Source organism: Symphodus melops (assembly GCF_947650265.1).
Source record: "Symphodus melops genome assembly, chromosome: 13".
Taxonomy (NCBI): domain Eukaryota; kingdom Metazoa; phylum Chordata; class Actinopteri; order Labriformes; family Labridae; genus Symphodus; species Symphodus melops.
Window position 1 is genome coordinate 2,975,070 of NC_136703.1, and position 22,685 is coordinate 2,997,754.

Genomic DNA, 22,685 nt, shown 5'->3' on the forward strand with positions numbered 1-22,685 from the left:
ATCAAGTGAAATTAATTCATAAATGTAAAAAGAAACGCTGCTGCAAATGTAAGCTTACATAATAATTTAGTGTTTGTGACATAAATCATAGAAAATGTTTCCACTGTTTGACATCATGACACTGTACAACAGCAGCCTTACAGCCCTCTTCTCCTCATTCACAGTACATAAAGTTAAAACAGTGCAATCTTTTCATTAATGTTTTAATTTAAAACAAGTACCTCGAAAATTCCCAGACGCTGACCGTTTTTAATAAATAATGTTTAACTGGGTGTGTTTGGTCCGCGTCCAGGAAACGTTCCTACAAGATGACGCTTGAAACTACAAACATGGCTGCTGCAAACAGTTTTGGTCATTGCTTTGAATCTGCTCCATCGCGTCGTCCTCTTCCCCTCTTTCCGTGTGTCCTTCAGTGATTGACATCGCAGCCTGGCAGCCCTCGTCGTTCCTCCCCTCCTCGTCCCCGTCCCCCCTGTGTGTGTCCTCCTCGCCATGTCCCTCCGCCCTCTCTGTCCTTTTTGCTTTTCTCATAAACCTGCTTCTTCTGCAGTCTTCCTCTTCATCCTTCTCCCCACTTGTTGGCACTCCTTCAGCCTCCTCCTCCTCCTCCTCCCCCTCCTCTGTCCCTCCTTCAGCTCCCATCCTGTTCCCTGCTGCGGGACATTTGTGGTCTCTGTAGTAGCTCTGTCTGGTGAATCCCTTGTTGCAGGTGGAGCATCTGAAGCGGTAGTTATCTGTGTGGGACTGCTGATGCTCGAGCATGTGAGCCCTGCGGCTGAACGCCTTCTGACAGAACAGACACTTGTAGGGTTTGATACCTGGAGAAGAGAGAACAAGTTTCCTTTTTTGATTTTCAAGTTTTAATAATCATAATGTCACACAAGTGAATTGATCCAAACTTACATTTTAAGATCCCATATTATTCAAAACACACTTCACCATGTTCCTCTAACACGTGTCTCTAGTCCGTCTACAAACTCCCCAGTGATGAGAAAATCCATCCTTTCCGTCTTCTGCCTGCTCCACTTGTCAGAAAATGTGCTCAAACAGGCTGTTTGGAGATTTTCCCTTCATGACATCACAAAGGGCAGTAGCCCCTCCCCCAGGTGGGGGAAGTGAGGTGTTTGTTCTGCCCTCTGAGTCTGCCTTCTCACCGTAAACAACAGGACATGGAGCGAGAAAGACTGAGACACCCAAGCCCTTCCAGAGAGGGGGCGTGGTCAGACACAGCTCATTTACATATTTAAAGCTACAGACACAGAAACAGCCTGTTCTGAGCAGGGCTGAAATAGAGGGGTTTATAGACATGATCAAATACAGGATCAGAGTGGATTTACAACAACACATTTGACACGCATGTTTTCAGGAGCTCTGAGACTTATTTAAACTGGATGAAGAGGATGAGAGTAAGAACACAAAAAAAGAAACACTATTTCATCCAGGCTCATTTGACAAGAAAGAAAATCTCAGACAATCACAAATACAGTATATCAACATACGTTGTTTTTAATCATGAATCGTATTATTCTCCTACCAGAATGTGACAGGATGTGGGCTTTGAGTTTGTCTGGTCTGTTGAATTCCTTGGTGCAGCCTACATGTGACCTGAGACACAACAGAAGGTTCAAATCAAAGAATGACACACTGAGCAGAACAAGTGGAGAAACGTCTGAAAGGCTTATACGACGACAGAAGTCTCACCTAAAGGGACACTTGTATTTCTTGAAGGGTTCATGGATCAGCATGTGTCGTTTCACTTTGTCCTTCCTGTTGAACGTCGCCTCACAGAGGGAACATTTGTACGGCTTTTCACCTACGAAAATGTCAGGACAAGATACAGTACATAAATATAGCAATGACCTACATTGAGTCAAGCATCAAAAGAGAATCACCAGCTCAAGTATCGACACCAGCCTGTGGAGAGGCGTTGCACGATGGTGCAGTTTGGATAAAAGACTCCGAGGGAAAGGATGGCACCTCGAGAAGCCGGCCTCACCTGAGTGAATCCTCGTGTGCAGTTTGAGGTAGTGCTCTGTCTTGAAGGCCTTCTTGCAGATCTGACACTTGAACCTCCCGCCAATGCCGTGCGTGGGGAGGTGGCGTCTGAAGTATCGCTCACACGGGAAGACCTGATGGCCATGAAGAGAACAGGTCAGACACGACATCGAAAGTCTCAAACACTGATGTTAAAAACTCAAAGCTTGAGAATGATAACAACTGTGACATGTTTCGATGAGTCTGCAGGATACCTTCTGACAGTGTGGGCAGGGATAGTTGTGCGAGGCAGTCAGTAGATGTTGCTCCAGTGCTTCCTGGGTAGAATATCTGCTCTGACACTTCACACACCTGAGGAGATACATTAAGGGGGAAACATGTTGTACTGCTCAACGACAGCAGTGTTAGCAGACTGAGCTGAGGGGAAACAGCAGATGTGTTAGAGTCGGTGTTTCTCTCTCTCTGAAACTCGTTTCAATAATTTGGCTTTGACAGAAGAGAAGTCGGGAAAAAATATTAAGTTGCTGTATGTTTGTACATTTAAGCAGCAAATTAGTGGCCAACCCTTCTGTAATGAGCACAGTTTATTTTCTGTGAATTGGCACTGGTACGAATGTCTCTTAAAGGAGCCACATGTTTCCCTGACACCTAGTGTTTGAAATGGGTACTGCAGTCCAAATTTAAAACATAGTAGAGAGCTGTCTCCCCCCCTCCTCTCTAGAGTGGATGCTCACACAGGTCAGCATGTGGTGGACACTGTGGCTTCAGTGTTTAGCCAGTTTATGGGTCTGTAAAGCTTTCTGCGGTCTAACCTCTCTCCATGTTTCAAAAGCATCTCCAACATTGATCCTAGTTTGAGCAGCTTTCTGCTGCTGGAGCTTATTAGAAACATGCAGAGGCTTTTTAGCTCGGGTACAATCACTTCTATCTGAAGCAGTTCCACTGCCCGCTTCCATCGCTGCAACACCTGTTGACCTGATAACTGCTCTCATATCTGGCAAACCCAGGGGCGTCCAAAACGGCCTTCAAAGCCCCGCCTACCTTCTCTGGTCCAATCAAATCCAGAGCATTCAGGAGCAGAATCTAAAGTTAGAAGGAGGACATGCTGGCTGCTGCAGGTTTATTTTATTTGCTTACAGTCCAGAGGATTCAGGCGTTCTCCCCTCTTTTCTACAACCATGCAGTCAGAACATGAGAACAAGTGTTTGAGCTGACCTGTAGATGGCGGTTTCTTTTCGCGTGTTCTGTTGTGGGCAGAAGCAATGAGAGTACTGGTGCACGCCCAGCTCAAAGAGCGAGGGGAACACCTTACTGCACAGGTGGCAGCGATAGGTCAGCTGCTCCTGGTGCGTCCTGATATGCTCCAGGAACTGATCCAGCTTGTGGAAGGTCTGAGAGCAGGACTTCAGCACACACTTATAAACCTGCAGGGAAGAGGAAGAGGCCAAATGAAACAATCACAAACCTACGTTATGATGTTTTATTACATCTGCTCCTCTGCACTCACCTGCTCCCCTTTGTGCTGCGTCAGGTGGGACTTCAGCTGGAAGTAGGTTTTGAACTTGCTGGCACAGAACTGGCACTGATAAGAGCTGTCAACCACGACTACTACCTGTTTAGCCTGAGCCTGGCACTGTTGGTTCTGATTGGACTGAGGAGGCTCGCTCTGAATGGTTTCCCCCTGGCTGCCGTCCAGACCGGCACAATCCTCTGTGGCGCTCTCCTCCAGCTCCCCTGGAGCTTCTGTAATCACACATACTGGTAACTTTCACACCTGGAGCCATAAATCAGACCCTGGGTCTGCAGCTGATTTTGTTTGTATAAATGCAATAAGCTTTTATTCAGAATGTGCTGATCTGATAGCTTTTTTTATTTTCTTCATTTATGTCTTTGCACACCCACACAGGGGTCAGTGGGGCCGAGGTTCGACCTCTGCACAGGAACATGTGGGTGTGGAGACAGCTCCACTTCCCTATTGGTTGAGCAGTAACTGTTTGAAAGGGAGAACTTGATGACCTGTTATCTTATATGGTGGTGCTTTGAATTTATTACATCATAAATTCTTCACCTGTCCTCGTCTGATCATGCAGAGTCGTTCAAAACACCTGTGTGGGTGTGCAGAGTTTTAATTTTGTGTTCAACAGGTTTGATGCGTTTTTATGTGATCGTGTTTTTCTACAATGTCTGTCAATGCATTTTAAAATTTATTCATCACAAGTTTTTAAAGAATTTTTAAAGTTGAAACACTGAAAATGTGCCACATTAAAATGCAAAGACAGACACCAGCAGGCCGTTGCAACAAAGCCCAAATAGTTGATTTGGGATTTGGGGTGGCACATCCGATTCCAAAAGGGGATCCAAGCCCCGGATCTCCCCATGCAGCTCATCGCCAACTCCACTACAGACGTTTTCATAGAGGCGATATGTGAGCAAGTGACGCTGATCATTTGTTCCTTCACTATGAATTGAAACTTGAGTCTGCAGTGCTGGTCTGAAGATTTCACTGACAGCCATCCGAACTGTTGAGGAGCGTTCATGATCCATCAAGTCGTTTCCGTAACCGTCCACTCGGTCACTTTGCTGCTCCTTACGAGAGTTCAGACCTCTCTCTCTCTCTCTCCCTGCTGAGTCTGCATTTCTATTCATCGTCTTAATTAATGATTTCATTGATAATTAAGGCGAACGACGCTCTGTGTAAATCTGCATATAAAGCTGGAAAGTTGCACAACTAATTTGTCATAAAACAATGAACGCATTTAGCTCTCTGTAATAATCATGTCATGCATTAATGTTGTCAGCCTTTGTTTTAACGTTATTTTACATTAGTGTGTTTTTCTGTCCATATCGTTTAATCACTGTGCAGCACCTTTGTTGTTTTTTAAAAATATGCAGAATAAGGAACATGGATTGGATAACATTGGATCCTATTACCTGTCTGAGCGGCTTCTTCGTCTGCTTGTGTTTGAATGCTCTGCTGTTGAGACCCCTCCATCTCCTCAGATTCACTCTGCTGCTGCTGCTGCTGATGATGATGATGATCTCTGCCTCCCTCCTCCTCATTGGATGACACAGGTACCACTTTTACTGTGATTGGTAATCTTGACACAGTGTTGGCGACGCCCATCGGCCAAACCTTTAAAAAAACATAAAAGACCGCTGTGAGTGTGTGACTGGATTTTTCTGGATCTTTTTAACTGCTTTATTCACTTCTGTCTTTAATCCCAGGTCTAATCCTGCTGAGTTCAGCGAGGTGTGTCTGATGATGGGCAGTGATCAAGTGAGGTGAGATTTAGCAAACAGTGTTTGGTGACTCACACTTTGTTTGGTAATAGCTGCAGATATCTTCTTGTTAGGATGTATGGGAGTCGTACAAGACATCAACTAAACTACTACTACTACTACTAGTGCAGTGTAAAACAAACAGAGTTGGACATGCAGACCTTGTGTGTCTGCATGTGTTTCTTCACGTTGGACTTCTGGGCAAAGGCTCGGCCACAGACGATGCACTGAAACGGTTTCTCTCCTGTGTGACTGTGAGAGGGGAAAAAAAGTACGATTTTTGAGTTTTCATGGCGTGTTAGGGTTAACCCTGACCCATTCGTCCGTCTAAAGACACAGGTGTCAAACTCCAGTCCTGGAGGGCTGGCTTCCTCAGACTTTTAGATGTCTCCCTGCTCTAACACACCTGCTTTAAACCAGTGTGCTGTCATCAAGCTCTGCAGAAGCCTGATAACGAGTCACTCATTGGATTCAGCTGCGTCCGAGCAGGGAGACGTCTAACAGTCTGAGGACGCCGACCCTCCAGGACTGGAGATTGACACCCCTGGTCTAAAGGGAGGTGCAGTCTGATGTGCTGGCCAGGGAAGTCACCTTCTAATGTGCTGCTGGAGATCAAAGTTTTTGGAGAAGATTTTGTCGCAGAAGTTACACTTGAGCTTTGGTCCTTTTCCTTTCAGCTGCTCTGCTGAGGAGAGAAAATGATCTCTGATCATTATATTCATATCCATTACCTTTGTGTCTTTTTGTCTTAAAGTTATTGGATCAAATGACGATTTAAAACTCTTGAAATCTCAAGTCTGTTTCCTCACATACCTGAGGCTCCATCGAGGCTCTTTTTGCTGCTCCTCGGCCGTTTGGGAATGATGACCTTCTCAAAGTCGCCGAGCTCCGTCAGGTTGGTGGTGATGCTGCAGATCTTTGTTTTGGTGCCTTGTTTCCCAGGACTGTATACAGGAGGGGTGGTGAACGACTGGCTCTCCACACACTGACTGGGAACCTGAAGATAGAAACACAGACACAGTACTTTTTACTTTTTGACCTTTGCAATATTCTTCAGTTTTTATGGCCACATGCAAAACATTTCTGTCATACTTCCCATATTTAGAATAACTGGGATTCACGATACAATCCAGAGAGTGATGAAAAAAAAAAAAGATGCATTGAAGTGAATAATGGAAATGTTTGTTGCACACAAAGAACCAAGTGTGCATGGGATTTTTAATTATTATTTTACTTCGGTCTGAAACACATCGACTCAGCGAGGCTGCCCCAAAAGTTCCTGTGTGACACTTCTTCGATTTGAGCCACAAATGTTCCAACTAACATATCATGGTGCCTTTGTACAGGAACATATAACAGTATGATTCAACAAGATGATAAAATAAAATATTAAAATAATATATGAGACTGCCTTGTGTCCATGAAGGTGCCTGATAATAATACGAGAATATACTTAAACAAACATACTTGTCAAGAGAACTGTTTTCATATTGCATTACAGAAAGAAGCACAACCTGTTCAGGGAAAGACAGTCATCAAACGATCCCAAAAAAAAAACATAGATCACAAGGTGTGTCTGCACTGTCACACTCCTGATAATGGGAAAAATCAGCAAATTGTTCCCACCAAAAAAAGGAGGAATGAAAAACATCTGAACTCACTTGTACAGGATGAAAAGGCTGCAGACCGAGGGTGTGGATCTCTGCACCGCCGCCCCCCGCCATGTGGGGCAGCGTGCTGTACACCTGCACCACAGAGTTACTGTGGCTGGACGGCACCTGTGAAGAGAGCGACTGCTGCGACGGCTGTCCACTGGGCAGCGGGTGGGCTTGTGTTTGACTGGAGGGCAGGGGGTGGGATGCATGCTGCTGCTGTTGGTGCTGCTGCTGGTGCTGCTGGTGATGATGATGGTGGTGGTGATGATGGTGCTGCAGGTAAGATACACCAGCTGTGTGCATACTCAGGTTACTCTGCAAATATAAAAAAGAAGGAAGCATAAATAGAAAAGCCTGAACGTGGCCTCCTGGTGTGCTGTTTCATGGAGGTTAAGGACATACACAGGAGACACATGTCCAAACATCGGCTGTCTGTGTGGTTCTGTCTTACCTGTATGGGCGTCTGCATGCTGGCCATGGGCTGGTCGATGGAGGTAAAAGCTGAGATTGCAGACATGAGAACATCGTCGCTGACAAGCACGTTGCCCTGGACCAGAGTGTGAGTCAGTGGAGAGGGAGGGACGGTGATGTAGGTCGATACCTGATGGAGACGAGGGACGACAAAAACAGAGAAAAGCTCTTTGTATTGAACGAAACACGAGTGAGAAAACTGTGACTGTGCATGAAGGTATGATTCTTTTTACTCGGCCACCTGATTATTATCTCTCTTCTTTATTTCACTGTCTTTAAACAGACAGGCTGTTTACTGTGACTGAATATCTTTATTTACAGACACACACCAGGACTATTGGAACTTCTGGAGGAGAGGACTAGGGGATGACATGCAGCAAGGGGCTGAGGTGGGATTCAAACCCACAGCCCCTGCCACGATGACTGCAGCCTCTGTACATGAGGAGCCCAACATAACCGCTAGGCTCCAGGAGTAGATGTTTCTTAAACGTCTTTGTTTAGTGTTTTAAATTGAATGCTTCCTTTTCTGTGTTCTGTAATGATCAGTTACTCTGTGTACAGATACAAAAACTTAACATGACCCAACTATCCAATCTAACATTAGTTTGAAAAAAAGAAGAAGAAAGAAACGGTATAAATCAAAACACTTCCTGATAAATACAAAAAACAAAACAACAACAGTCCTCCTCACCTGTCTGTTTGCGGGAGTCTGTGGTCCAGAGCTGATGGAGGGCACGGGGGTGTAGGCATTCGTGGAGGCCAAGGACACTGTGGACAGGGAGGGGGCGCTGGACTGGCACTGCTCCCTCTTGTGTGTCATGAAGGCGGGGAGAGAGTTGAACTGTTTCTTACACTTCCCGCACAGGAACACGTCCTCGTCGTCTGCAGGACACACACACGCACACACACGCACACACGCACACACACACACACACACACACACACACACACACACACACACACACACACACACACACACACACACACACACACACACACACACACACACACACACACACACACACACACACACACACACACACACACACACACACACACACACACACACACGGGGAAAGTTCAACACTTTCTCAGTGCTGTGAACTGTCACATATTTGAGATATTAATATTTATGTTAGCTGCTTTTATAGAGCTGTTTTCTGCTGGGAGACATCCATTGTGTTTACTCACCTGCTGCTGTGAGTAAACAGGAACACATTTAAATCGGGATTTACATCTATATTAAAGTTCCATCTTATCGAGAGCAGTAAAACAAAGACCACAGCAAGGTGCTTTCACTGACCCTTTTATTATTTGTTTTTATTTATCCGTTTAATTAAAACAAGTCTGAATGTGCATTTGATTTGTACCTCACTGGTTTGTCTACCGCATACTTTGATGTTTTAACATATAACCGTATACCGGTAACTTTTCTGAGCTGCTCACAGCACATTCCCACATCCTCCCATCTGTCGACACCAACCGCCTCCAAACCCCCTGGACCGCTTTTTTTTTTTTTTTTTAGGTCTTAAAACTCTTCTGCTGGCCCACGACTATGTAATACTCTCTGTGACCACCTGTAGTCCCCACAGACGGGAAAAAATAGATTTCTCTTCAAACCACAGCTCTAAAATGTTGTTTTATGCCTTTTTTTTTTTTAAAAACCTCTCCCTGATTTCTTGCCTTCAAAATTGTAGTACTTTGAGATCTGTTCCAAATATGAAGTGCATTTTAAATGTATTATTATGATCATTTTGTATGTCTGTGGTCAGTCTTGTTTTAGTCTTGTACATCGTTAACCTATTGCGGTCTGCTTTTATTTCCCGTCTCTCAGTCCTCCGGGAAGCCCTTTAGAGTGTCAAAACTAAAGCTGAGTTGAGTGTGACCACTAAAGTCCAGGAAACAGGCTCAATTTAAACATTTTGGACACAAGCATGACACAACATCAGAGGGCTGTCATTTACTGTATTTACTGTACTCACCCATAGACTGGATGGTGGACGTCCCAGAGACATTCTGGTTGTTTGGGTCAGGAACTCCACCCTGACCATCCAGCAGAGACTGAACCGCCAGGACTGTCTGGTTGTCCATGCCTGAAGAAGAAGAAGATACAAACAAGCAATGCTTTTAGCTTGCTGTGAATCCTCTACGTTAAACACAACGTTATCATCAGTCCTTAAAATAATGAAGCAAACATAGTGTTATTTTTTAATGTCAAAACGCTGCAAAAAATGAACATTAAGATGAATATTGTTTGCCTCGCTGCGATCACATGAAAGGGATATAGAGTGATATAAACTCAGAGTAATAATCAATCAGTGGGTTTGTTTACAGTCACAGCCCCTCTTCACTCTCTGTGCTGTTTTGATTGTTAAGAGAGAGATATGACACATAACACAGATGTTAACCTCGCTCTCTTTACATTGTCCTCTACTGCCGACCCTGTTTTACCAAAATCACTTGTGCCTTTCATTATAGTAGTACTAAAGGGAGGTCATTTAACATCTTATTCCTACCTTCAAGCACTTCAAATATTGCCTGCGCCATCTTGTAGCTCTTCTGCTGCGCGCTCGGCGCTCGATTAGCAGAGTCTGCCTGTTGAGGTGCACTCCATCACAGGACCACAGACATAACACGTTTAATCATATTGTTCTGGGGCACCAAGAAGTGGCCTGACTTGCCTTTTGACAAGCAGCGCCTCTGTAAGTTATTATAATAGATTGAAGGAAGTGAATGTAATAGCTGTGAAGCTTTTTTCTTTGTTTTGGACGATGTGACCAAGTTGATATATCGATTTATTTGCAACGCCTTTTTTTTGTAATGTACATTGGGGACTGTAATTCTTAGCTTGAATAATATAATGAGGTGTATAGTATAATAATAATTTGTATTTGACAAACTGGAATTAGAGTGGCCATGAAAAACATTTACAAGAAGAAGCTCAAAATTATCATTTTATTATTATCATAAAATGATCTATAATAAAACTGCAAATGTTTTGCAGTACATAGGCAAGGCAAGTTTATTTATATGGCGTTGTTCAGACACAAGGCATTTCACAGTGCTTTACAGACATAAAAACAGAAATACATTAAAACAAAGCTTAAGGAAAGACTATACATCATTAACAGACAGAGAAGAGTGTAAAAATACTCTATAAACAACTATTATAGCTATTAAGAATGTGAGAGAAAGGAGAATGTGTTGCAGTAATGCAGAAAGTATATTTCTAATGGAAAGCCTGAGTGAATAATATAGTTTAAAGGCCTGATCTAAAGGAGCTGAGTGTGTCAGTAGTCCTCAGGTGTTCAGGGAGTTTGTTCCACAGGTGAGGAGCGTAATAACTAAAAGCTACTTCTGACACTGAGTAATCCTCTTCCTGAGGACCTAAGCGGTCTGGATGTTTTGTATTCTACAAGTAGATCTCACATGTATTCAGGGCTAAGACCAGTCAATGCTTTATAGACCATTTGTAAGATTTTGAAGTTCTCTGACACACAAGCAGCCAGTGCAGTGATGAAGCACAGGTTTATTGTAGAACTCTATATACATGTAAACATTTCCAGAACAGATGAATGAAAGTCTCAGCATGGGATTTTTTTTTTATGTGACAAAGACGATTTTTTTTGGGGGGGGAGGGTTGTTCTTGAACGCATCGTCTGAGCGATGACTCTGTGCTCTATGAAGTGATGGACGGCCGTTTCCGCCACTCAGATCACCTTTAATCCCGCCCTACGGGAGAGAACGTCTCACCGACCAATCAGAACCCTCAGATTGACGCACGTGTCCGTTTCGCGGCAAAAAAGATTTAGCGCGAAAACCGTCCAGAGCCTTGTTTAGATGTAGATCAGCTGGGGACAATAACAACAAGAAGAGCCGAGTAAAACGGGGTCCGGAAGAGGCTTTCGCACACGGACCGCACCCGATGTGATCCACCGAAGGACCTACGGCTCCTTTTTTGTTGTTTTGGGGGAAAAACAGGTGCCGATTTCTTTCCTCACGTTTCCCAGTTTTTGTCGGACTGCTTCCTGCGTGCCCCAACAAAAACGAGGGGGCAGAAGAAATACGGCTAATAACTTAGCTAGCATGCTAACTTGCCCTATATTTCCATATTGAAGGAAACATCTGTACACTCGAGTTAATATTACTCTCGAATTATTATTTATACTCTACAAATATGCTTTTTTTAGATGTGCGTTTCTCGTTGTAGGTATTTTTTTATTTCGATAACTCACTTATGGGAAAGCTGTTATAAAGTTTCAACTAAGCTCTATCTCTTACGCATATGTAAACCTGATCTATGCGTTTTAAAGCTCATGTAGGGGGAAGTGTTAGTGACTGCGGTGGGTTTGTTTTGTTCACCTGATAGTCTTTGTTAGCTAGCTGGTTAGCTGTGCTGGGGACAGGCCTCTCGTCTGCTCTGAACTGACAGGAGGACAGATGAAAACAAAAGATTAGCCTGCTAGCTCGCGAATCACCAAAAGACGATTATTTGCGACACTTTCTTTTGCTTTTTCTTGTCATCTATCAGCGGCTGAGTTGGCATGCATTTAGCAATATAGTTTTATTATTTGCCTAATTTCCTGTTTGGCAGAACATCCTGTGCTGTCGTGTCATTTATCAGCCTGCAGCTTACTTTAAGGGATATTGCAAGCTGCATGGTTACTGATAATGTTTGTAATCATGTCTTTGTTGTAGCTTGTATTAACAATAGAGGGAAAACTTCCTGAAGAAATGATCAAGCGGCCTGAAATTAAAGCTGCCTTAAATTCACTTGTGCACTGAGGCGTTGACAGTTGAGGTCACTCTTTAAGGGTTCACAGTGACACACTGCCATGTCAGAGACTCTGATAACAGGGCAGACATCTGAGGATCTGTTGGCCGACTTTGAGACCCTGCTGAACTCTGGGAGTATTGACCTGAGCGAAGACCACCAGATAGTGATCATCACCAGCCCCGGCAATGATGGACTCCACCCGGCCGCCGCCCCCACCAGCACGGGGGAAATCCTGCTGTTTGCCACCCCGCAGGGCCCCGCTGACGTGGGGATCCAGGACAAGAGACGACCGGCTCTGGGGAGACCTCCGGTGAGGGGGGGGGGACGGGGAAGTGAAAGAGAGATAAGAGAAGTGGTCAGCTGGCTGTTACTTAATCACAGTATGATGACATCTCGATACAAAGTCCAGCTACCTGTCGCTTCAAGACGTCTCACTTTCATTTCCACCTCCACACACTTAATCACACATTAATCGTCATATCTTCTTTATTATAATTCTCTACTGTTGGGTTGTCATGATACCAAGATTTTAAACTTCAATATAATACAAGTAGAAAGCAAACAACATTGATTCTGTGTTGGTACCACAGCAACAGAAAGAAAGTTCCGTATCGGGTCATTTATTTTTTTATTGACTGAAAATGCAGATTGATATGTTGGCAATGTATCAGTACACTTGAGCCATCTCTCTCTCTCTCTCTCTCTCTCTCTCTCTCTCTCCTCTGTTTTATTCTCCTTTACTTTCAGATACTATTAAACCTTTACCTAACAGGGATTGCATTGTTTTAACTGATGGTATTTCTGCAGGTAAAAAGGAAGCTGGACTTGGATAGTGACCATCAGTATCTCAGCACAACTCGACCGTCCGTAGGCCAAGCACCGCCCTCCACACCCGCCCCGCCCAGAGGTACACCGCCGCACTCTGCTGAGCCTTCATTGTTTAAAATTCACAGCGGGGAGAAGCAACGCGTCAGCTGCACACGTGGCCTTCATCCATCCATACATCCATACACGCACACTGTGACCTTTGACCCCGCCCTCTTTGTCCTAAAAACAGCTGTCCTTTTGAGAGCGCAGACAACAACCCGGTGTCTTCAGCGGGCTGACTGGTCATTAAAGTACCGCTCTGTTCAGAAGACAAAGGACACAATCAATCATACAGGACGACTGCATGTGTCATGATGTAATAACTGATGTTTATCATTTAAAGAATTATCCATAATGGATCCTTTAAGTCAGCGTCGGGACGAACGGCTCACTAAGAAACGCATTTCTTAAACGCCACTTCTATTGGCGGTCTCTGGTAACAGATTAGATTCAACAACACGCGACAGTCACCTACATTTAAAAGCACGAACGGTTACTCTGCACTTTATTTGAAACAGCAGTCGAGAAGCGGGGAGGGAGATGGCAGCGTCAGCTTTCTGTCTCAGAAATACAGACTGCTGGAGTTTAACGAGGAGAAGTTCAGAGTTCTGGTCTGTGTGCAGGAAGAAGGATGCATGGAGCTCAACACGCTGCCTCTGATCGAGCTGTCAGAGAGCGCCGCGCCGCAGCCTGAGGAGGAGACGCTTACACCTTCAGTAGTTAGTTTGAAAGCAGCTGCAGATTCCTGTCAGCTTCTTGAAAGTGGAATGAATAAAAAAAAGCATGATGGTGTGTAAGAGCAAACATTCGTTCTGTTTCATGGGACGTGAACTTGAACCTTCGTTCGCTCTCGTGACGTTTTTGGATGGCGGTTGTTTTTGGACGGATCAGACGAGATGTGTTCATTGTGGATTTAGGAGGCTGATTGTGTCAGGAGAGAGATGATGATGATGATTCTTCTTCATTTATTATGAAACAGGAAAATGTCCTCACATAAGGGAGGAGCCCACAGGTTTGTTTAAACTGGAACAAACTATTAATGGATGTAGAAAACACAGGATTCTATGTAAATGTGTAAATATCTTTGTTTTAAATGTGTGTGTGTGTGTGTAGAGCGTTAACACGCCACATAAAGATGCTAACCAGCTCCCTCCATGATACAGTCGGTTTAATGATGAGGACGGGTGGAGAGCATCTCGCCGTGCGATGAGTTTGTCCTGTTCTTGTCTTGAGGGTTAATTAAAGTTCTTAATTGATAGTTAAAGTTTGAATGATTCAAACATGGCTGCGTCGTGGTTAGCGTCGTTTCCTCCTGTCAGACAGGAGACTCCCCTCGTACAGTTTAAGTTAGGTTAGATGGTGACTGTAATGTGGCTGGTTGTCCGTCTACATGTCGGCTCCATGATTGCACCCCATCTCTCATCCAATGACAGCCGGGCTCTGTATCCATGATCCGTCATCCGTCAGGAAGAGAACGAGCGCTCTTCTTCCTCACGGTGTCGCAGTCGGGCCGGAGTTTGATTTAGTAAAGAAAAGTCGTTTTTTTCGTTTCTCATCTTCACAGATCTGGAGTGAGTGATGTTGTTACAACATCGTTTAAATGACTTCAGAGGAAAGACTCTCCCTGCACAGGAGGAACTCAGAGTGATGTACGAGATGTTGATCAGGTCAACATGAGTCAGTGCAGCGCTGGAGAACGCCAGCCGACCTCAAAGATTAGCTGACAGAGAGAAAGCAGCTGAAGTTTGGATGTGTGTTTCTCTCCTCTCTGCTATTAAACAAACAACACACAGATCCAAACGAGCTGACCTTCATGTTGCTGCTGTGGTTAACGTTATGTCATCCCAGACTTCCTCTAACATGACTTGTGTTTCAGGAAGGGCGGCGGGCCAGTTTGCTATCAGAGATCGATGTTGAAAGACATTTCTCAAATCAGTTTTATTCTCTTTCCCCGTGTCTCTGCAGTTCCTCGGATCACGGCCGAGAAGTCGCGTTACGACACGTCCTTAAACCTGACCACCAAGCGCTTCCTCAACCTGCTGTCTCAGTCGGCTGACGGCGTGGTGGATCTGAACTGGGCCTCGCAGGTCCTCGACGTGCAGAAGAGGCGCATCTACGACATCACCAACGTCCTGGAGGGAATCCAGCTCATCTCCAAGAAGTCCAAGAACAACATCCAGTGGCTGTGAGTGCAAGACGGAGCGGAAAAGATTTTCTATGAAGAACACTTAAAAAAATAAATAAATAAATACAAAATCTGACTTTGGTAAAACACACAAACATTTCAGGGCAAATCAAGTGAAGCAAAAGATGAATTCCAGCCCAGAAGCAGGATGGGCCTTCTGGTGTTTAAGATCAGTTTGGGGGGCTTTAGTGCCTGTATTGTAGAGAAGGATGAGTGAGTGGGGGGTGACACAGGTAAAGTGACTTCTCAATTTCACGTTTCTACATTTTTCTCCCCCTGCAGGGGTAATCGGGTCGATGCGGCGTTGGTTGCCCGCCATAAGGAGCTGCAGAGGGAGGTGTGCGACCTCACCGATGCCGAGGAGCAGCTGGACGAGCTCATTACTAAATGCAACCTGCAGCTGCGGCTGCTCACTGAGGAGCCACAGAACAAGAAATATCCTTTTGACAGCCTGCAGGTCGATTGGCTGAAATCGCCACGAACCGACAGCAGCTGAGATCCGTGTGGCTAAACATCGATTCTAAAACCCGCAAGAGTTTGTATGTTCCCGCGATGGGATGACTGGAAAGGGAAGTCTGTGAGCGTCAACGGGCCTGACTGCAGACTGTGTTGAATTTAAATTCACTGCAGATTCTCAGCGTAGCACACGTTGGACAGGACGTCTTCCAAGTGAAGGCTTCTGTACGAAACACAGAGACAGCAACAGATGCGGGGTCAAAGGTCAGACCAAGTCAGGCAGCTCAGATACGGTTGCCATGGAGAAAATCAAAGCGTGTACATAATGTAGCTGAGACGAGTGTATCAGCCTTTGTCATAATTAGACTTTGTTTATACTTGAGTTTATGTTCTTGTCCTCTTTTCATTGCTCTTCTTTTTTTTTTAAACATTACTAATTAATTCTTCCAGCTGGCATGGGAAGTTTTTGTTTTTTTTATTCTTGACACAGATGAAGTCTCAGACACTTTATTCCACAGACTCCAGCAGTCTAACAGAGTTAATGGTGAGTCTGCAGGATATGGTTTGGTCATGTGTCTGCTGCTGTTTCAGCGAGCGTGGTTGTGGTTACTCTTCAGCTGAGAGAGACATCGCTCTGATTGGCTGTTTGGCGAAGCAAATCAGTGCAAGAGAAGAGAAACGGGTTCTTCTCCTTTTCAGACAGCTTTTCTTTTCTTTTTGTATTTTTTTTTTAAACTTCCGCTGTTGTCGGTATTTTTTAAAATGTTCCTAATAATCATTCGATCAATCATTCAACAGTCGCTGAGAAAAGCACAAACACACAACTTATCCCTTTTTTTCCCCATATGCGGAGACGTTGATTGTTGTGTTTTCACATTGAGCGTGGCGGTCTGTCTCCAGAGCGACACGACCTGTTTGTATAGACTACAGTTATTATAATACAATGCAGAAACGTGTGCTGCTGCTTGTAACCTTGGTGATGCCTTCAAGTGCCTTTCCTTGGTTCGGACTCGAGCAGGGTTGAGACAGCAGTTGGACTTCTTTGGAGTGACCCGTGCTTTTGTTCGATGCAACATGCAGAAACCTTTTATTCCTTAATCTTCTTGCTCTCCACGTTGGGCTACGTGCGCTGCCAGGACTTGAGGCAGTCTTTTGATTCCCCTGACCAGCTGGTCATGGTGATCAGAGCTCCACCAGAAACCCAGATGCAAGTCTCAGAACCCTGCAAGGTATGGGCCATGACCGGGACTTGACTCCACCTATCATGTTTTATTCCAGGTTGTTAAATGGCATGCATGCATGTATTTGTGTCCCAGGGTTACCAGGTGTCCCTGAAGAGCACGCGGGGTCCCATCGACGTCTTCCTCTGTCCAGAAGACAGCTCCGGCGTCTGCAGCCCGGTGACAGACGGTAGTCCCTCCAAACCCAATGCTGACCCTCCACTGGTCCCGCCTCCTGCACAGCCCGCAGACCAATCACAAGCCAGAGCATCCGCAAACGCCCTGGATGTGGGTTTGTCATCACCAGCGTCCACGTCGTCCACGGTGACGGCCTCCTCCCAGCAGGACCCGTCGTCTCTGGCGTTAGGAGGGGACGCAGGTGAGCGCTCCGCCTTGTATGGAACACAATACACAGGGAGCGTTTGGTGTTTGTCAGATCATCTAAATTGTTGTTGATGGTTTAATAGTAACCTCTCTTCAAACACCTGAACACACCAAAGGAGGAAACTCGCCCGGTGTTTCATAGAGTCCTATAGGAAAATTAGACATGACATTCATCGCTGCATGATTCATCCTCTTGAGATACAAAAACAGTTATTTTACCCATGTTGTTTTTATTTTTTACTTTGACACATTAGGATATTTGGATTTCCGCTTCCAAATAAAAGTGATAGGAGGGTTTTCATGTATAAAAAAAGAAATAATCACAGCCTTGTTGGTCGCCACTGAATGATGCAGTTTTCCCTTTAAAGTAAAAATAGAAACCAGGACTGGTTACTGTATGTTGTTCAAACCATCGCTGTGACTTCACCTTGTCATCTTCACCTCTGTGACAGATTCCCTCCTCGGCGGCGACCCGTTCTCCGGCCTCGCCGACATGCCTGATTTTGACTTTTCGCCCCTCTCCTCCTCGGACTTCCTGAACGGCGAGGGCTTTCCCCTCCCGTTAGACGGCTTCATCAACCTGTCCCCCCCTCACAGTCACGATTACCACTTTGGACTGGAGGACAACGAAGGCATCAGTGAACTGTTCGACTGTGACTTTGGGGACCTTTCACAAGTACTGGGCGACAGTTAAAGGGTTAACGCCGAGGTTTCAGACGGGTTTGAGGACTTTCTTCTTTCTGTCGGGGCTTCTGAAGGAGTGCAGGAAAATGTCAAAATCTCAGCCTTCATATTGTAACCGTGGGTTGTGGGAGAATGTGTAGCTAACAACCACCCAAATCTCAAACTGGCCCCAAATTGTACAGCACACTATCAGCACTTCTTTTGGCCATCGCAACATTTTAGACAAGAATTGAGCTCTAGTATAGCTATTTAAATTATTTATATGAATGCTATTTTGATATTTTGTACCAAGTGAGGTTTTTTGTTAGAATTGATGATGTTATATCCGAGCGTGTTCGTGTGTGTGTGTGTGTGTGTGTGGATTATGAATTCATAGGGCTGTTTTTTCCTTAACACTGATTGGCTCAAATCGAACTACTTCCTGTCTCTGCGGCCATATTGTTTTCTGTTAGGTTGTGTTTTTCGGCATAGGCGGAGAGTCCCCCCTCCCCTCCCATCCCCATAGAAGCTGCCTCCATGAAACCAGCATCGCAGGAAGTGCAGGGTCAGTGATGGGCTTGTCCAGAAATATATATATATATATTTCAAACTGCACCAAGGCAAAAGCTTCATAGTAATCAGATTTGTCAAACACACTGGAATCTTTACAGACTGGTTTCTCTAACGTCGCTGCGTCTTGGCAGTGAACTTTGAGGTTTCAGGACTCGATCTGCTCTTTGTGTAAGAAGTGGACACAGCCGCCTCGTTCATCACCCGTCTGAGCGTGAACTACCCTTAAAAAAAGATGGAAGTTGACGCCTTGAGAGTCGCCGTTTTCTTTTCTTTTTTGTCTTGAGTTGTGAAGATGGAGGCGTTAGCAAACGTGTAGTAACCTGCTCATGCTAGCAGAGATTAGCTTGTTAGCAAAGATCGTCCAATCAAAATGTACAGACAGAATCGTTGCTGTACAAAAAGTGTAATTGAGTTCAAGATAACCCCCGACAACGTCTCATTCTCAGTCTCGTGGTTTCAACTTGTCAATCACAAGTTAATCCCAAAGCATGCAGTGATTACTTTTAATCTTCAACCACAAAATTCATCGTCCTTAATAATTTGGTTTAATGTGGAATCTGGCTTTGCACAAATGTAAACGAACGCTACGAGCGGAGACGTCGTTGACCCGCTTTACGTACGTTGTGACAGGCCGATAATGATAGCGAGCATTAGGCTTATCGAAAACAATCAATAAGAATTTATATTTAGTGTTTTTAGAAATTAGAATTTAAGGATTTAAATGTGTAAATAATGCTTCACTGAAATTATTTTAAAATGTACTTAAAAAATAACTAAGTACCTCCCTGTAGTTTTCCAAACATTGACCTCAAATTAAAAAAACACTTACATTAAATGCTTACTTTAACACTTAAATACAGTATTTCACTGTAAATTGAACTTGTATTTACTCATTGAACGCCACGCGGCCACAAACACTAAAAATGTACAAAAGTTATCTGAAGCAAAAATCCAGTTAGATGTGCGCTCCTTTTCTCAGACTTTAAAACGTGTAAATCTCTGGCTCCGCCCCCTGCTGGTTACAGGAAAGAATGCAGCTTTAAAGACCTCCGCTTTGAAACATGTGGTTAATGTCCACTTCTTAACGGTCTATTCAAACAGGTGCATTTCATAATTTCCCTCCGAACCTGCTGAGCGACACATGAGCTGTCTCGACACGGACAAGAAGCCGTGATGCTTTTTAAGGAAGCTTCGTCTCCAATAGTTCTTCAAATAAAAGTGGAGAAAAAAAAAAAAACTAAGTTAGCTACCTGACAGAAAAAGTTAGCTTGACCTTTCAATGACCTTGAGTGTAGTTATTTCTTAAGCCATCTTAGGGAGGACACGGAGCAGAGGCAGCGTGTCCACAGAATGTAGATTTGAAGGCTCAGCGTGTGTTTGTTATTGTGTTGGAAACATGTTGATAATAGGCTGCTGCAGCTGTCTATTAGTGATCTAGGCCTTAGACTCAGGTGTTCAGAGTAAAGTCTTACATGCATGTGTGTTGGTGCGGCGTGTGAGAGATGCAGCGTGTGAGTTGTATGTAGGTTGATTTTTAGGTTCAGACGTGTTTTTTTATTTTTTTGTTTTTTGTTTTTTAAATCGTCCCACAACTTTCCTCAGCCAAGGGTTCAAAGCTGAAAGTTTCACCAGATGCCTGTAAATCATCGTCCCCTGAGGAGCCCCTCCCTCACAGCTACAGATTCCTCAGATTCAAAGAATCGGCTGCGTCTATCGTTCGTCCAATCAGCGCAGAGCACGTTAACCTTTCGGCTCTTGTTCTGATTTTCCAAACGGGTGACATCCTGTTCTGTGAGTTCAGAAAGTTAATGTTCATGCCTTAAATCAATGACCTCGACTGTGTGCAGAGGACGGGTAGCGGGATTATCTTATCGCGGACGATCAATCCCTTCCTGCTTTTCGCCAGTCTCTTTCTTCACGCGCTTCGACTCCATTCATTGATTTCCATTTGAAGTAACAGACGTTTTCACGTATCATGTGTGAGAGGAGTGTTTGTTGTTTAATGTTCAATTCACTTTTGTCTGTCAAATCTTTTGTTTTCTTGTTCTAAATTAAGTAAGCTAACTTTTTTTTTTTTTTTTTTTTTTTTTTTTGCATTCCTGAAGTTTTTTTATGGTTGTACGGGTGCATGTGTGTGACGAATGTTTGTTTTTGTCTTTTTGTTGAATTTTATATTTATTTAAAAAGAGGGGGGTTTAATGGGGAATGGTACAGTTGGTTTTTTTTCTTTCTGGCAGGAAGCGATTATCACTCTGTCCTCTCGACCGATAAATGTGGAGATGTGTCGATCGTTAGCTTCTCGTTACTAATTGCACCTTTACGTTTTCTTCTTCCTTCTGAGCATGTGCAACTTTTGGATTGACTAATGGTGCAACAAAAAAAACCCATCAGAAACACGATGTATTAGTGATGGCAGACATCTCGATGTTGCAGGCAACATTGCTCATCTAAGGCTGCACATGTGTTGTCATGGTTACCCCTGGGTGCCTCAAACTGTCCTGCGTGTGTAAAATTACTACTCTCAAATTATTCTTTCAGTTCTTTGGATGCCTCGAATCCAACCTGACATCTCGTCTGTATCTGTAAAGTTTTCAACTGACAGCAACTAAAATACTCAGCTTCTTCAGTTACCATGGTAACCCTTTATAATGTGTCTTATGATGCTGTCTGTCCCGGCCTCCTTGTGGAGTTTTTCTTTATTTGCAGGGTGTGAGCAGTTGGTGTGAAATGTGTGCGTTGTTTTGATTCTCTGCAGGACAAATGCAGTGCCTTGTTAGAGTGAAATGTTGGATGATTTCATAAATATTCAAATCAGGAAGTCGTTAGATGTCAGGTCACGGTGAACGAATGCAATGTTTTCAGGGTGTGTGTGTGTGGGTTTTGTTTAAATAAATAAACAAAGTAACTTTTGCACCCGGGTAATCGAATCATCTTCAGTCAAAATGCACTAAAACAGAATCGATAAGGTTTTAATAATATTCCTCTGAAATGAGCGGCTACATCACACCTCTGAAAGGTGTCCAAATTGATGCTAAAGTTTCTCATGATGTGTTAAATAAATTAAAAGAAGATGTTTACAAGCGTGATCTCCTGGCACGACTTCCTGGTTTCACAGGTCGAAGGTGAAGTGAGTCCGGCCCTGACTGAGTCGCTTTTCAAAGTGCTTTTAAAAAAACGCGTAACAATCATTCACTCTTACTGTTATTTTACAAAATGTTATTTTTGTTGTTACATACTGGCAAAAAAAAGAAGCAGGTTTTGTACTTATGAACTTTTAATTGGCCCAATGTGGCTTTTTGTATCTGATTTCTTCAACAAAAATAAAAAGGGATTGTTTTGATTTGATCCTCAGAAACGCAGCGTCTCTCTCTCTCTGAAGTGCAGCAGCAGGAGTGTGGACAGAAATACAATCATTTATCAGACAGTGAAGGAGAAGTAAGCGCAGGTTGGTTTTTGATTTTCCTTAGATCAGCGCGTAATCACGTGCACGTCTCTTAAGGTGGGCTTACAGTCACTCACAGTTTCAAGAATACGAGCTGGAAGATCAGCATGAAAAGTGTCATTTCAGGTTTTTGTTTCAGTGGAACAAAAGAGGAAGATTTCTTCCAAAGAGGAAGATTTCTCTTCCTTGAGAGGAAGATTTCTCTCGAGCTCCACTTTGAAAGGAAGACAAGAACTTGATGAAGCATCTTCAGGTTTCTTTCCAAAATGGGCGATTTCTGCTCTACTGAAGTGTTGAAGGTCAAACATTCAGTCTTTAATGCAGTGTCTTTCTTCGTCAGTCATCAAAATGATCTAACAACTGAGAATAATGAAACGATTAAAGAGCTGGGAGTTCCTGCAGTTTTTATCAAAACTTGTGAAGCAGTGACTCACCTGTGCCACTAGAGGGCACTCTTCAGCCTACATTGTATGGAGTTAGATTTCTTTATTACATGTGAGAAAATAAATGTTTGAGATAAAAAAGTTATCACACTGATAGCAAAAGTTTTTATACCATTAGCAAAAAATATTTGAGACTATAAACGTTTTTAGAGAAAGTATTTTTATTTCTGAGAAAAATCTCTCAAAATACTTTTTTTCTTTACTCTCAAATCTATATTTTTTGCTATCACTGTAAAAATATTTTATTTAAAAAAAAAAGTCTTTCTCTTGAAACA

General features: G+C 43.8%; 2 protein-coding genes across 4 annotated transcripts; one reads left to right on the forward strand and one right to left on the reverse strand.

The window, feature by feature from the left end:
- Positions 1-49: 49 nt before the first annotated feature.
- On the reverse strand, positions 50-10,016 carry znf341 (zinc finger protein 341). 2 transcript variants are annotated; one of them, XM_079360481.1, is made up of 16 exons: positions 9,917-10,016; positions 9,383-9,493; positions 8,092-8,282; positions 7,381-7,530; positions 6,936-7,244; positions 6,088-6,271; positions 5,866-5,956; positions 5,436-5,526; positions 4,927-5,128; positions 3,503-3,738; positions 3,211-3,419; positions 2,250-2,346; positions 1,997-2,129; positions 1,702-1,813; positions 1,535-1,605; positions 50-818 (listed from the first exon to the last, which is right to left on the reverse strand). In XM_079360481.1, exons 1-16 carry the CDS (start codon positions 9,945-9,947, stop codon positions 322-324), a joined length of 2,715 nt encoding a protein of 904 aa, XP_079216607.1. In that variant the 5' UTR covers positions 9,948-10,016; the 3' UTR covers positions 50-321. The 2 variants fall into 2 exon arrangements, with proteins under 2 accessions (XP_079216607.1, XP_079216606.1); XM_079360480.1 differs by having other exon boundaries at positions 5,866-5,959.
- A 1,058-nt stretch (positions 10,017-11,074) lies between these two features.
- Positions 11,075-21,880, forward strand: e2f1 (E2F transcription factor 1). Of its 2 annotated transcripts, XM_079360519.1 has the most exons (8): positions 11,075-11,381; positions 12,215-12,487; positions 12,985-13,084; positions 15,010-15,229; positions 15,512-15,664; positions 16,800-16,914; positions 17,002-17,284; positions 17,742-21,880. In XM_079360519.1, exons 2-8 carry the CDS (start codon positions 12,236-12,238, stop codon positions 17,981-17,983), a joined length of 1,365 nt encoding a protein of 454 aa, XP_079216645.1. In that variant the 5' UTR covers positions 11,075-11,381; positions 12,215-12,235; the 3' UTR covers positions 17,984-21,880. The 2 variants fall into 2 exon arrangements, with proteins under 2 accessions (XP_079216645.1, XP_079216644.1); XM_079360518.1 differs by having other exon boundaries at positions 11,078-12,487.
- Positions 21,881-22,685: the final 805 nt, after the last annotated feature.

Bases quoted from the DNA above. Each gene is read 5' to 3' on its own strand.
- znf341 (XM_079360480.1), bottom strand. From the start codon at position 9,947: ATGGCGCAGGCAATATTTGAAGTGCTTGAAG. The intron at 9,494-9,916 runs GTAGGAATAAGA...CTTCTTCTTCAG, and splicing joins AATATTTGAAGTGCTTGAAG to GCATGGACAACCAGACAGTC. The intron at 2,130-2,249 runs GTATCCTGCAGA...CATGGCCATCAG, and splicing joins CCTGCCCACACTGTCAGAAG to GTCTTCCCGTGTGAGCGATA.
- e2f1 (XM_079360519.1), top strand. From the start codon at position 12,236: ATGTCAGAGACTCTGATAACAGGGCAGACATCTGAGGATCTGTTGGCC. The intron at 12,488-12,984 runs GTGAGGGGGGGG...GTATTTCTGCAG, and splicing joins CGGCTCTGGGGAGACCTCCG to GTAAAAAGGAAGCTGGACTT. The intron at 13,085-15,009 runs GTACACCGCCGC...GTGTCTCTGCAG, and splicing joins CACACCCGCCCCGCCCAGAG to TTCCTCGGATCACGGCCGAG.